This window comes from Ambystoma mexicanum, chromosome 4q (genome assembly GCF_040938575.1).
Source record: "Ambystoma mexicanum isolate Mex_15411 chromosome 4q, UKY_AmexF1_1, whole genome shotgun sequence".
In the NCBI taxonomy this organism is placed as follows: Eukaryota; Metazoa; Chordata; class Amphibia; order Caudata; family Ambystomatidae; genus Ambystoma; species Ambystoma mexicanum.
The window spans coordinates 231,984,854-231,997,831 of record NC_090928.1 but is presented as its reverse complement, the minus strand read 5'-3'; the positions used below and the strand labels follow the sequence as shown (position 1 = coordinate 231,997,831).

The window sequence follows — 12,978 nt, the reverse complement described above, 5'->3', positions numbered from 1 at the left end:
AACCACGGGACGGTCGTCTTTGTGGTCTCATCGTCTGGTGAAAGAATTCATGAAGGGACTGTTCAGATCGTACCCACCGGTGAAGGCCCCGGACCCGGCGTGGGAGCTCAACGTGGTGCTGACCAAGCTCATGGGACCTCCGTTCGAGCCTCTGCACTCGGCTCCGTTGAAGTTCTTGTCGTGGAAAACAGCATTTCTTGTGGCCATCACCTCCGCACGATGGGTGGGAGAGATCCAGGCCCTTTCCTGCAAGCCCCCGTACTTGACTTTTCACGACACAAGAGTAGTGCTCAGGACGCACCCCTCCTTCATGCCAAGCTGCCGTCGGACTTCCACCTCAACGAACCCTTGGTGTTGCCTGTTTTCTTCCCGTCGCCTTCGTCGCCGGCTGAAAGGACTTTGCACTCGCTGGATGTGGCTAGAGCGCTGAAGTTCTACTTGGACCGCACAAAGTGTTTTCGGAAGACGTCACAACTTTTTGTGAACTTTGGACCTGTCAATCAGGGGAAGGCTCTCTCGAAGGCTTCCATTTCCAGATGGCTCTCCGGCTGTATCATGTACTGCCATCGGTTGGCAAACCGACCGCTGCCTTGCCGTCCGAGAGCCCATTCCACCAGAGTGATCGCAGCTACCACAGCGTTTCTATCTGGTGTGCCCTTGCTGGACATCTGCAGGGCTGCTACGTGGAGGTCGACGCACACCTTCACGAAATTCTACTGCGTCGATCGGGATTCCAGGGAGGAGTCCAGGGTCGGCCAAGCAGTGCTGCGCAACCTGTTCGCCTAAGGTGAGCCTGGTGAGAAGGTAAGAATTGCTTAATTTTGAGTTTTGATGTAATGCTTAATGTTGAGCCTTTGCCACCTCCCGTGGTTGTGCATGTGTGTACTGCTATGTATTCTTTTATTCATGAGCATGTGAATCCATGACAGACCCCATGCTGGAGAAGGAACAAGTTACTTACCTGTAACTGTTGTTCTCCAGCATGGGTCTGGCATGGATTCACATGCGAACCCTCACGCTTACCCCTCTGCGGCTCTTCACTTGGTCATACTGCCTCTTCACGTGCTACCAAATCTGAAGATGGCTGTCAGAGGCGGGGCTTAGGGAGATGGCAGTCATTGGCTGTGGTCAGTATGACGCAGAGATTAGTGATTGGTTACTACTACGAAAGACAGATCAGAAACGAAACTGATACTGATTTTTCTTTACTGAGGATTCCCAGCCTGACGACGGGGAATATTCATGAGCATGTGAATCCATGCCAGACCCATGCTGGAGAACAACAGTTACAGGTAATTAACTTGTTCCTTCTGAACCCTTTGTTGGGTGGTTCTTGTTCACCCCGTTGTGCCAACTTGACACAAGTGAAAGAAGGTTGGAACGAGGTATTTTGGTTTCATTGCTGATATCTGGTTTCTCTCACAAATTTCCTGTCAGTCTGAGAAGCACCCAGACTGGTCTGTAATATTAATGCAACATAAACTACATTGTACATCCAGTCTTGTGAAATTGTAAAGTTAACATATGAAATATATGCAAGTGGTACAGGCACATCTAAACAAATAGTGAATACAATGGACTCAATCCCCCTCCTCATGGTTACAGCTCTGGTGTTGGCAGGGTTCCATGTGGAAATAAGGCAAGTTACCTACTGCAGCCGATGTACCTCGAATCCCTTGGGCTGGAATGCCATTACAATATGGCAAAATCACAAGTGAAGTTTGGAAACTCTGCTTGTGCATAGACTCCTCAGTAAAGACAGTTGCAGAAGGTTCTCTGAATCTTTGACTGAATTCTCAGAGTGGAGTAATGGATAAGGGTGACCCTGAACTTTCATGTCAGGGGAGAAACAGCTTACCTCGTAGCATCACAATGCAGGCACCTGTTATAACAAATGAAGTGGTACATACTGTTTACATCATTGCGGTTTGTGCAATTGTTCAAAATACCCAACATTCAAAGAGTAAAACTGAGCAATGGATCGGGCTTTCCAGCACAATATTACCTTTGTGGGTGTGGTTTATGCTATGGGTCTTGCCAGTTTGCGTTTAAGGTAATTTAAAATGTTTAACTCCGTAGAGTTGGTTGCACTGTAAAATACATACATTTTGTGATTTGTGGTTATAGACATAGATGCCCTGCTGTCATTGAAGTACAGTTTCACAGTAAAAGTCCTACGTTGCATTTAAAATATAATTAATGTAAAGATTATTTATAAACCTCAGTTATGCATTGTGTGACATACTTTGCAGTTCGTTCTCCTGGTAGTACTGAGCGTGTAGCAGAATGTTATCAACGACACATGATAAACCCAGCAGGGATGCCATGTGCCTGCTTAGTACTGATCAGCTTCTGTAAAGATGGCTGAATGAATACCTTTACAGGACAACTTTCCAGCTGTGAAACAGTGTGTACCTTTGGCACACATTTTTTGTTCTCACCCTTCAATGGCTTTGAGTATCTTTTCACAGGTTTCTTGATGCACTGGCACATTCAGATTGACTTATTGCTATTTTAACTTCTCTATGAAATATTTCATATTTGCACCTTTTGGGTGGCCACGGACCTCAGAAATGTGGGGCTGGGAGGGAAATGAGTGCTGGCTTCTGAACATCATGTTAGTGCCAGCTTTGGGAACTCTGTGTTTCACTGAAACATAGGCATGCGTTTAATATTGTAAAATTATCCATCATTTTTAACTTTTATTTGTCTGAAGGGGAAAAACCTATTTTTTGCAACGGTTTTGAAAAATGCATGCTGTATATTTGAATATAAAAGTGATTAACACACCTTGTGTGTATTGATTAGAAAGAACTCCAAAGATAATGTATAGTGGCACCAATAAAATCAATGAGGTTTCGGCTGTTTTGCATATTAAAGAGCATTTTGGGAAAATGAGGATGACCAAAGAACTTTATATCTGTCATATGTCTGAGAGTTGTATGACTGAATCAATAAATACCCAAAGTACACTGGGTTTGGTACGTGTTTCCTTTATTTTATATTTATTTATAAACAAGTCACTTTAAAAATAAAGCTTTTTGTAAATATGAAGCATATATAAATGTTGGCCATCAAAGACTTTAGCTGTTCGAGTGGAATGATTGCTAACAGCTCAAAATTGCTCGCAATGTTGTGGATGAGCCAGACTCGGAGAACCAAAATTGGCTTTATATTTAAAAAATGACAACCAGTAAATTGAAAATAAAGTGTAATAACATGCCGCTCCTCTGGCACTCTGGCAATCTGCCGCCCTAGGCCTTGTTGGCCTTACGGAAAATGCGTCTATGCCCTTCAGTCCATGCCCTTCAGCGGTGGTGGCACTCCCTTCCTCAGTGGCCCCTCTCTGGCTCGAGGTCCAGCCTTAGTTTTGAGTGCGGTTTCCTGATTCCACCTACCACAGCGTCTGTTGCGTATTCATGTACGCGGCTCAGCGAGCCCATGTTACTCGCTCTCCGGTGGCTGCTCTTCTTCTCACTGCTTGTAGGATGGATTTTAAGTCCTTCTGGATTGGTGCTGATTCTCATAAGATGGTGATGAATAATGCAGGTCAGAAATCGTGCCTTCCACTTTAAATGGCCCGTGTACATAATTGCCCTATTCACTTCCTATATAGGCAATGAACATGTTAGACCTATGGGGTAGGGAAGGTGGGTTGGTGTTCTTCTTTGGGCATTTCTTGTCCCCAGATGAAGTGGATGGGGGAGTTGGGGGGGCTCACCCCCAGTGGTATCCTGCTTGTACTGTAGTCTAGTGAGGGTGTTGAAAATTGGGTTCACCTCCCTAGTCCCAGCGAGGGTGGCTCCCCTCTGTGGCGAAGGGACACATTATTTGTAATCATCACACTATCCAGGACATCGTCATATTCCTGTATCCCCATTATCCTCCTCCTGTCCCCATCAGTTGCCTTATTGTGGCCTGTTATTTTCACTTCCTGTCAAGCGTGCCAACCAAGGTGGGAGGGTCATGTGTGGCAAAGCACCTTTTAGTGGTGGCGGGACTCCAGAGGGCATACCTTCATTATGCATTTTTTCAAGGTCTGTAGTGGCTCTTATTTTTAATATTTGCCCTGAATTAGTGCAAGCAACGGCGTGTAGCGAAGGAGCTGCAACCAACCTAGGAGAGCTTAAAGGCGGGGATGTACTCCACATGAAGTGTTTTTCAAATGATTGGTCAAAATGGTGAGTTTTATTGAACTATTTTATTGTACGTCAAAAGGTTGTTCCTATTTTAACGTTTGTTGCTGAAGCGGGATGGAATATCAGTGAACAAAATTGGAATATTGTAGAGGGTCTTTTTTGGAAACGGGTTCTCAACCTCCCGAACTGTATTCCAATTATAGCAATACGTCACGAACTCTCGTTAAATTCACTTTTTTCAAATGTGGTCTAGAAGTCCATCTCGCTTTGGCGCAAGATAAGAGAAGTGGGTGGAGCACCAGCGTATAGAATATTTACTGCCTCTGATGATTCGAAAATTAGTAATCTGTTGGCCAAATGGAGCTCAAGAGTGCAAGAGTGGATTGTAGCAGCTGACATTAATAATTTCGACCTGTTTTCACGCCCAAAAGTGGCAAAAAGAAAATTTGAAACTTGGGCATGGATTATTAATGTTGAAAGATACTCAAATCTCGCTCTTTCTAATAAGTTGGGTATTGTTAAAAAAAAAAAAAAATCTCAGCCACTTTACCTGCTTCAATGCTACACTCGTCATTATCGGGAACAATTTCTTCGATTCCGTTTAAATACGTTGAATACGAAAGAAATTCTTTTTCAAAGAATGCAGCCTGCTATAAACAACAATCTGTGTCGATTCTGTGAGGAATCGGTTGAATCTTTGAAACACCTGATTTTAAGTTGTCCAGCAATTGTTGATCTTCGTTCTGTTCATCTAGGCGAATACGCCCTGTCGAACGGTGATATGACCACTTGGTGGTGTCTGATATCTTCAGGCCAAAACATTAAACATGTGTGTGCGATTGTACATTTTATGAACGCTCTCCTGAGATGTCCTCCTTAATCAGAAGGGGTGCTAGACTGATGTTCGAAAATGGTAGAGTGATTAATGAACTGTCTAAGTGCTTAAATGTCTAATTGTTAAGTTGAATGTTTAATTGACTTTGTCTGTTTGCTTGTCTATTAAGTGTACTGTATGATATGATGATGCTTAGAAGATTTTTGTTTTGTTGAAAGCATAGTAAGACACAATGATGATGTTGATAATAATATGTATTTGATGTGTAGATGATTCAAAACAAAAGTTCTCTTTTTTTTCTTTCCATCTTTACGATGGAGGGGGAAAGGGGAAAACTAGTTTTTCAATAAAAAAAAAAAATTACTATTTTTGAAAAATAAAATATGGTAAAAAGTGATAAACTATAGTCTGTTCTGTGGGGGCAACACATGAAAAATTCCTATAGATACAGGATCACCGACAAGTTTTTGTACCCACAATGTACTCTATCATTGCCATTATAAAACTTTCATGATTAAGTGCACACAGAAAATACCCTCCTTGCACTATACGTGTACCCTTGCCTGTTGGCTGTTCCCAATATATGCCAGTATTGCCACTGTATTAACATGTTTATGCTGAATATGCTCAATGTGTGCTGAAATTGACATGTCTTTTTGAAGCTGTCTGGAGTGTCCAATATAAGCGGGCATGCCACTGTATAACACTTCCATGCTGACTTTACATCCTCTTGTACCTTGCCACCACCCACTAGTCAGTCTCTCTCTGTCTCTCTGTGTCCGTCTCTCTCTCTCTCTCTCTCTCTCTCTCTCTCTCTCTCTCTCTCTCTCTCTCTCTCTCTCTCTCTCTCTCTCTCTCTCTCTCTCTCTCTCTCTCTCTCTCTCTCTCTCTCTCTCTCTCTCTCTCTCTCTCTCTCTCTCTCTCTCTCTCTCTCTCTCTCTCTCTCTCTCTCTCTCTCTCTCTCTCTCTCTCTCTCTCTCTCTCTCTCTCTCTCTCTCTCTCTGTGTCTCACACGCCTGTTTACATTGACAACAAGTGCACACACTTTTTTCCACATGTATCTTTTCCTCCTGGATCAGTTTTCTGGCAGCACTATCTGTGTTGGTTCTACTCCTACATTCACATGCCACTGTGGCTTGAGATGTCACGCTTTGGCCTTCCACTCACTCGGACACCATCCTCTACCTTGGTTAAGTGTAACCTAACGTGTTAATCATGTTAGGGCTCTGCACTCCTAGGGCCCTTTCCAGTGGGAACTAAGGACGCTCACTCAACAAGACTGCGCATGTGGGGGGATGGCCATACCCCTGCCACCCCCCACACCTCTGCGTTCTCCAACTTCACCATTGGTATGTATGTGCCTCTCCATGATTAGTTGCTGATTGTCAGTCAAATTAAATTGAATTTGGTCATATCTGAGATTTTGCTTCTTGATCCTCAGACTGCCTTGTGGGGTTCTAGTTGCTGGCCTACCGCCATGGGGATGTGCTCAGCATACAAAGAGTTTGTTAGAAACCTTTGTATTCAAATGGATTCCCAGACTTACTTGCAGGAGCCCAATTATTCTGTCACAAGCTCTTGATTCGTCAAACTGATGAGGGAAACTACTGAAACTCTCCCTCAATGTGTCGGTGGTGAACCTTTTAATCTTGGTGAGCCTTACCAGAGCAACACAGCCTAGTTTATCCTACAATCCAAGAAATGCATGCTGTATGTGTAGAATGCAGCTGATAATTTTTCAACCAAAGAGGTGTGGAAATATCACTGCAGCCTTGGACTCTACATTTGCATTTAGTGGCACAGTCTTTAATTGAAGGCCGCCTGTGCCGTACCGGCTCAGGCTCACCTTGCTCTTACAGATCTAACCCCTATTGGCCAGTATTTATTAATTTCATTTATAAAGCGCACGAAGCCAGTGGGCATCAAGGCGCTGTTACAACCAGTTACACATATGAAAAATAGAGATTTTAGGGTCCAGGGTAGAAAGTTAGTGTTCAGGTCAAGTTTATGCATCCCACTGTGTAGTTATGCAAAAAGCAAGGTTTTTGGTGATCTCCTGAATGCCCAGTAGGATTTCTCCGCTCTTAAGGACAGGGGTTGGGGGGAGGAGTTCCATTGTTTTGCCACAATGGTCAGGAAGCCGGCACCCCCTGCTTTGGATTATCTGAATTTAGGTTGCAGTAGTTTGTTGCTATAGGCTACTCTGCGTGGTCTGCTCGACTGATCCCTGATGATTTTTTGGGTGAGATAGGGTTGGGCAGTGTTGGATAGACATCTATGCCTAATAGAGATTTAAAGATTATGCACTCTCTGATTGGGAGCCAGTGGATATTTTTCCTGGCAGCAGTGAAATGTTTGTGTCTTGGGATGGTCAGTGCAGCTCGAGTGGCGTTGTTTTGTATCACTTGTAACTTTGCAATATTCTTGCAGGAGATGCCCCTTAAACAGGGCGTTGCTGTAGTCCAACCTTGAGCCTATGATTGCCCAGGTAATAGTGAGAACGCTGGCCTGGGAGAGGAAGGGCCTGTTGGCGTTAATCAACTTAGTAGTATGTGCCGCATGACGAAGCAAAAGCATTCACTTTTCGTGTGAGGGAGAGCGTAGTCAAGGTAGACGCCAAGGGTTTTCACTGAAGGTGACACAGGGATTTGGATGCCGTCAATTAAGGAGTATTGGGCATCAAGGTTCCCTATTGTGGCCAGCAGCCCCACCAGGAGAAGCTGTGTTCTCATCATTAAGAGGTGGTGAGTGGTCATCCATGTCTGTATTATGGAGTAGACATTGTTTAGAGTGTCCTGGTCTTAAATGGTAGTTGCCAAAGAGGGGTATGAGGACTTGGGCATAGTTGGAGTAGGATATACAAATGGAATCGAGAAAATCGAAAAGGGGTCTTGTGAATATGTTGCAGAGTGTGGGGGACACACAAGTCTTGGGGGACTCCACAAGGTATAGGGTCAGGTATAGCGCTGTGGTTCTCAGTGAACACTTGCAAAGATCTATCCTCAAGGAAGGAGACCACCCAAGCGGTGGCTTTTGGCGAGAAGCATGCTGCAGTGGTCAAGTGCTGGCAGAAAATGACCAGATCGAATGCAGCTGAGAGGTCCAAGAGCAAGAGGGCAGAGTTTCCCTGATTTCTGATCTCATCCATCAGTTTTTTAGGTCAAGTAGGGCAGATTCCGTACCATGGCCTGAATCCAGATTGTTGTACTCCCAGGATGTGGTGGGTTTCCAGAAATTGTTGGATCTGTATATATGCAGCTCTGTCCAGAATTTTGTAAGAGGCAATGGACGGTGGTGATGGACCGGTAGTTGTTGGAGACTGCCGGATCAAGACATGGCTTTTTGATCACGGGGAGTACCCATGCTTCTTTGAGTTTTGCTGGCACTAGGCCTGAAGAAAATGAGGCATTGAAGAATTTAGTGAGGAGTGATCAGTTTGTCCGCACAAACCTTTATGACTGGTGCAGGGCAAATGTTGCCATTGCATCTGGAGGGTTTCAGACTTTACAGAATTGAGGCTACTTCAGAGTGTGTGACGGTGGTGGAACAGAACAGTGAGGGAAGGTTAGTCTCGGGTGTAGACACTGGGTCGGTGTGGGCAAGGGGGTAGCTATAGACTTGATCATGGCTAGTTTATGGAAAATACTGTTTGTGTAAGGCCTCTATCCTTTCCAGCATTGCTGTTTGGATTTTGGCACACCTGGCCTCACCTTAGACAATGGTGGGAGGTGGAGTGGCTGGGGATTCTAATTCCCTCAGGATTGTGACAATCTCACTAGTGTCGGATTTGGCATTGCCATTTCTCTGATTGTAGATGGCTGATTTTGGTGGGATGATGTTGGCTTGCCTGTATTGATTAGCTGCCATAGTAAATATCAAATTAAGTGATGCTGAGGGCATGTTTTTCCAGTTGGCTTCAGCCAGGTATTTGGTTTTACAAAGCTCCGTTATTGGCTGATCTCTTCTTGTGGTCCGTCCATACCGCAAGTCACTTTTTAGAGACCAGTCTTGCTCTGCATGCAGCTCTTCTTTGTAACTCCCTATATGTGCATCGTTTAGGGCAGGGGTGTGTGCATCTATCCAGTTATTTCTGACTTGCCCTCTAATCCCTCACCCTTTATTATGCTTACTAGTGTTGCTGAGAGTTGTTGTCCAAAACATTTGGAGAGACGAAGCTCACAGGCTGCTGGTCCAGGGGGATCGCTTCAAATTCAGAAAGGCCATAATAACTTGGTTGTTTAACCAGTATTCTTTCGTCCTTCTCCATCTGACCTGAACTTATTGATCTTATTTTGAAACTTAACTCTCATTGAGTATGTGACTCCACCTCATCCCAAGGTGTTGCCCTCGCTACAAATCCATTCTTTACTAAAAGTCAGATCGGCTCACACTTCATTGGAAACATCTTATTCATTGACTGCTATTAAGGTTAGCCCTCTTACGTAACATGGGAATGTTTGATATATATTTTCTGTTATAAATATTCCATTGTACTACTGGGTGTTAGAAAACCTGTTGACTGACGACCTCTTGGATGATGAGAAACTTAGTGGAATGGTTCCCTTGATCCAGCTTTTCTTTCTACAGTGCTTGACAAAACCACTAAATAAATTAATCACGTTTACTAAATATAAAATTCATACATTTAGACTGCTGTAATACTTTGCCATCAGCGGATTTGAATTTCCAGTGGTTACTTTGATTCTTACCTCGAGGTTCTCTACCTAAGCGTAATCCAAATTTAAATCTCTCCTCACCACGTAATGCACTTTTAAATTAAAGCTTCAATTAATTTGCTTAGAGAATAATTTACAGCACTGTCTGCTGCAAGATGTTTGTACACTGCCAGTGATCTGGCCAGAGTTGAATAGGGCAAAAACCTACTTTTGGAGCGCAGGCACATCCCATTTAATAAAGAAAAGGGCTTAAAAGGGTTGGCATCGCCATAAAAAGGCAGACAATTTGTCCACTCACACAGGATAAGAGTGTGTGTGCATTTCAGGTGGAACAGACATGGTTTTGGGACAGTTAAAATTTGAAGCAGTGAACAAATTGGTTACTTGCATTGGGCAGTGAAAAGGAATGCTGACTTGCAGGACTATTTGCTAAACTAAGCATGGTAACTCACCCAATTTTGCATTGTTCAAATCTGGTATACAGTATAACTGTTACATCGAAAGATGACACATTTGGCATCACTGTAACATGAATTCACAGGACTTTGACTTAAAATATTACATCTTTGAATGTAGCACTTTATAGTCCACACCTCTCAAATTGTCAGGTCAGTGAATGAATAAAGTGTTGCCTTATATCAATGCCTTTATGTTCTTAAATAACATGCGTAGTAGTGGTCATTTGTGTTTAAGTGTATTAAAATGCTTGAATTGGTGCATGTCTGCATTCTATCGCGTAGAAAGGTCAATCCCAGCTGTGTCTTTTCCCAAACTGGTGCGAAAAACCTTGTCGCTCACCGCAAATCTCTGAACAATGCTGCCCCCATCTACCTGGCCAAGAGATTCCACAAACAGACCTCCCTGAGACCACCTAGATCAGCTAATAGAGATCGCCTTTCCATACCTAGTTTCAAAAGTGTTTCCTGGCTGTACTAATCGTACATTGCCATCTAAAATGAGAACTGCTTTTCGTCTATTCATCAAGACCTGTTTTAACGATTTACTTATGCATGTTATGTATGACTTTGTTCCAGTTCTCTTATACTTGAAGAAGTCGAGGCACAGAGCACCTGCGAATTGGAGGTTGATGGAGTAGCAGCAGATATTTTAAATCGTCAGGAAGTGGAAGGTAAATGTTTGCTAATTGGAAAAGCCTTAACAGGAAAAAATGGGTTGAATATTTAAACCCTGACTATTATGAAGACCTGTAAGTTTCTAGTATTACTATGTCACTTATTTGTACCAAGCAGTGTAGGTAATTCTATTTGTGTTGCATATCCTCCCAGAACTTGGATTCACCCAAAGATGTAAAACTTCCACCCACAACAAAGGTAGAACACTTGACTGGGTGGCAGACCATAACTGTCAGGCCAAAATTCCCTCCATCTCAACACTAGCCTGGACTGACCACCACCTTGTGTCATTCATGCTTTCTACCAACAGACCCCCTCCTCCACCCGCCCTTAGGGCTCCACCCACACTAACTAGAAACAAAAAAAATATTACGGTGGACAGGCTTATCCTGGCCTTACTTCCCACCCTCAACATGCTCCCAGATAACACCGATCCCGAGAGCCTGGTCGAGGAATACAACAAAATTATGACCAATTCTTTGGACCAGATTGCCCCCCTCAAACTTAGACCTAGCAAGCCGAAAACTCACTTGAATAAATGGTTTACACCTTTCTTAAAAAACCTAAGGCAACAAAAAAATCTGTGAGGCTGCCTGGAAAAAACTTCCTCAGAAGCCAACAAACTTAAACTTACCAAATTGTCTTCCCTATATAAAAAAGAAATGTGTCTAGCTAAACGAATATTCTTCGACAGGCGCATATCCCAAGCCAAGTCCAATATGAAGGAACTATTCACCATTCTTAAAGAAATAGAGACACCTATAACATTACCTGTCACATTCACTAAAGATAAAAAATGGTGCTCGGATATCCAACACGCTTTAGCCAACAAAATATCTACCCTACAAAACAAAATTTCCTGTAAAAGTGCTTCCCTAAATGACCCTCCTCCATCCAAAATAATTGGGAATACCAATGCTGATGAATCCACTCGATTCAACTTCGCCAGAGTTCCTATTCCTGAAGTGGAAAGAATTATTCTGTCCCTTAAACCCCTCCAACTGTCAGGGTGATCTCTGCCCTGCGCAGCTCATCAAGGATACAGCCCGAGACTTATCAACATTCATAACAAAACTCATCAACACGCCCTTCACTACTGGCATCATCCCTACCAACCTTAAACAATCTTGGGTACTCCCACTCCTAAAAAAAACCCCACCCTTGACCCATCTACACCTACTAATTATAGGCCAATTACCACAGTGCCTTCCTACTAAAAATTCTGGACAAGGTATCTTATATACAAATCCAAAAGCACCTGGAACTTCACCACCTATTAGGAGCCAGACAATCGGGCTTCCGTCCCCAACATGGAACGGAGACAGCCCTCATCGATCTCAAAACCCAAGTTGATGAGCTTAGAGATAACGGCAAATCAGCCCTACTCCTCCTCCTAGATCTCTCGGCTGCGTTTGACTTGGTCGACCACACTATTCTATGGAACCACCTTGACACAGCAGCACACTTCTCTGATGACACTGTTACTTGGATTAGAGCCTTCTTAAATGGTAGATCTATGAGGGTCTTCTCGCCTCTAGCAGCTGCCGACCCCATACCCTTCACTTGCGGTGTGCCTCAGGGTTCTTGCGTCTCGCCCACACTCTACAACATTTTTACTGAGCCCCTTTTCGATGATCTGGATCATCTCTGTATCACCTACACCAACTATGCAGATGATACCCAGATCCTCCTCTCACTTTCAGGGGATTATGGAAAAGATTTGGCCTTGGTGAATAGAGTGTACATCATCCAGGCATGGATTGCCACGCATGGTCTATGCCTGAATGATGATAGACCCGAACTCCTCATCCTGGGCGCCCCCCCACCCCCAAACCTAAAAAAACTAGGATCTGACTATTCCTCATTCATAATTGATGGCAATAGCTTTAAAGTAGAACACAAGGTAAAAACATTAGGCTTTTATCTGGACTCGAACCTCTCATTTGCCAAACAGGTCAATTCTTTAGCATCCTCCACCGCTTACACGTGCAAACTTATTCGCACGGGCAAGCCATTTCTCTCTGACAGGAGCTGCACCATCTTGGCCAGAGCCCTCATCCTGTCTCGCCTGGACTATTGCAATGCCCTCCATTTAGGATTGACTAAAGCTACTATCAGAAGAATCTAGACATTACAAAACAACGCCCTTAGAGCAGCATTAGGCATTTCCAGAAGAGATCGCATCTCTGAGAGCA

The 12,978-nt window shown here is 43.7% G+C and overlaps 1 protein-coding gene across 1 annotated transcript in view; it reads left to right on the top strand.

Moving 5' to 3' along the window:
• The window catches only part of REV3L (REV3 like, DNA directed polymerase zeta catalytic subunit), a 1,615,620-nt gene that overhangs the window by 586,854 nt on the left and 1,015,788 nt on the right, over positions 1 to 12,978 (top strand). The window contains exon 6 of the mRNA XM_069607775.1: positions 10,685 to 10,779. Coding sequence (XP_069463876.1) covers positions 10,685 to 10,779 — 95 coding nt within the window. The remainder of the gene's footprint in view (positions 1 to 10,684; positions 10,780 to 12,978) is intronic.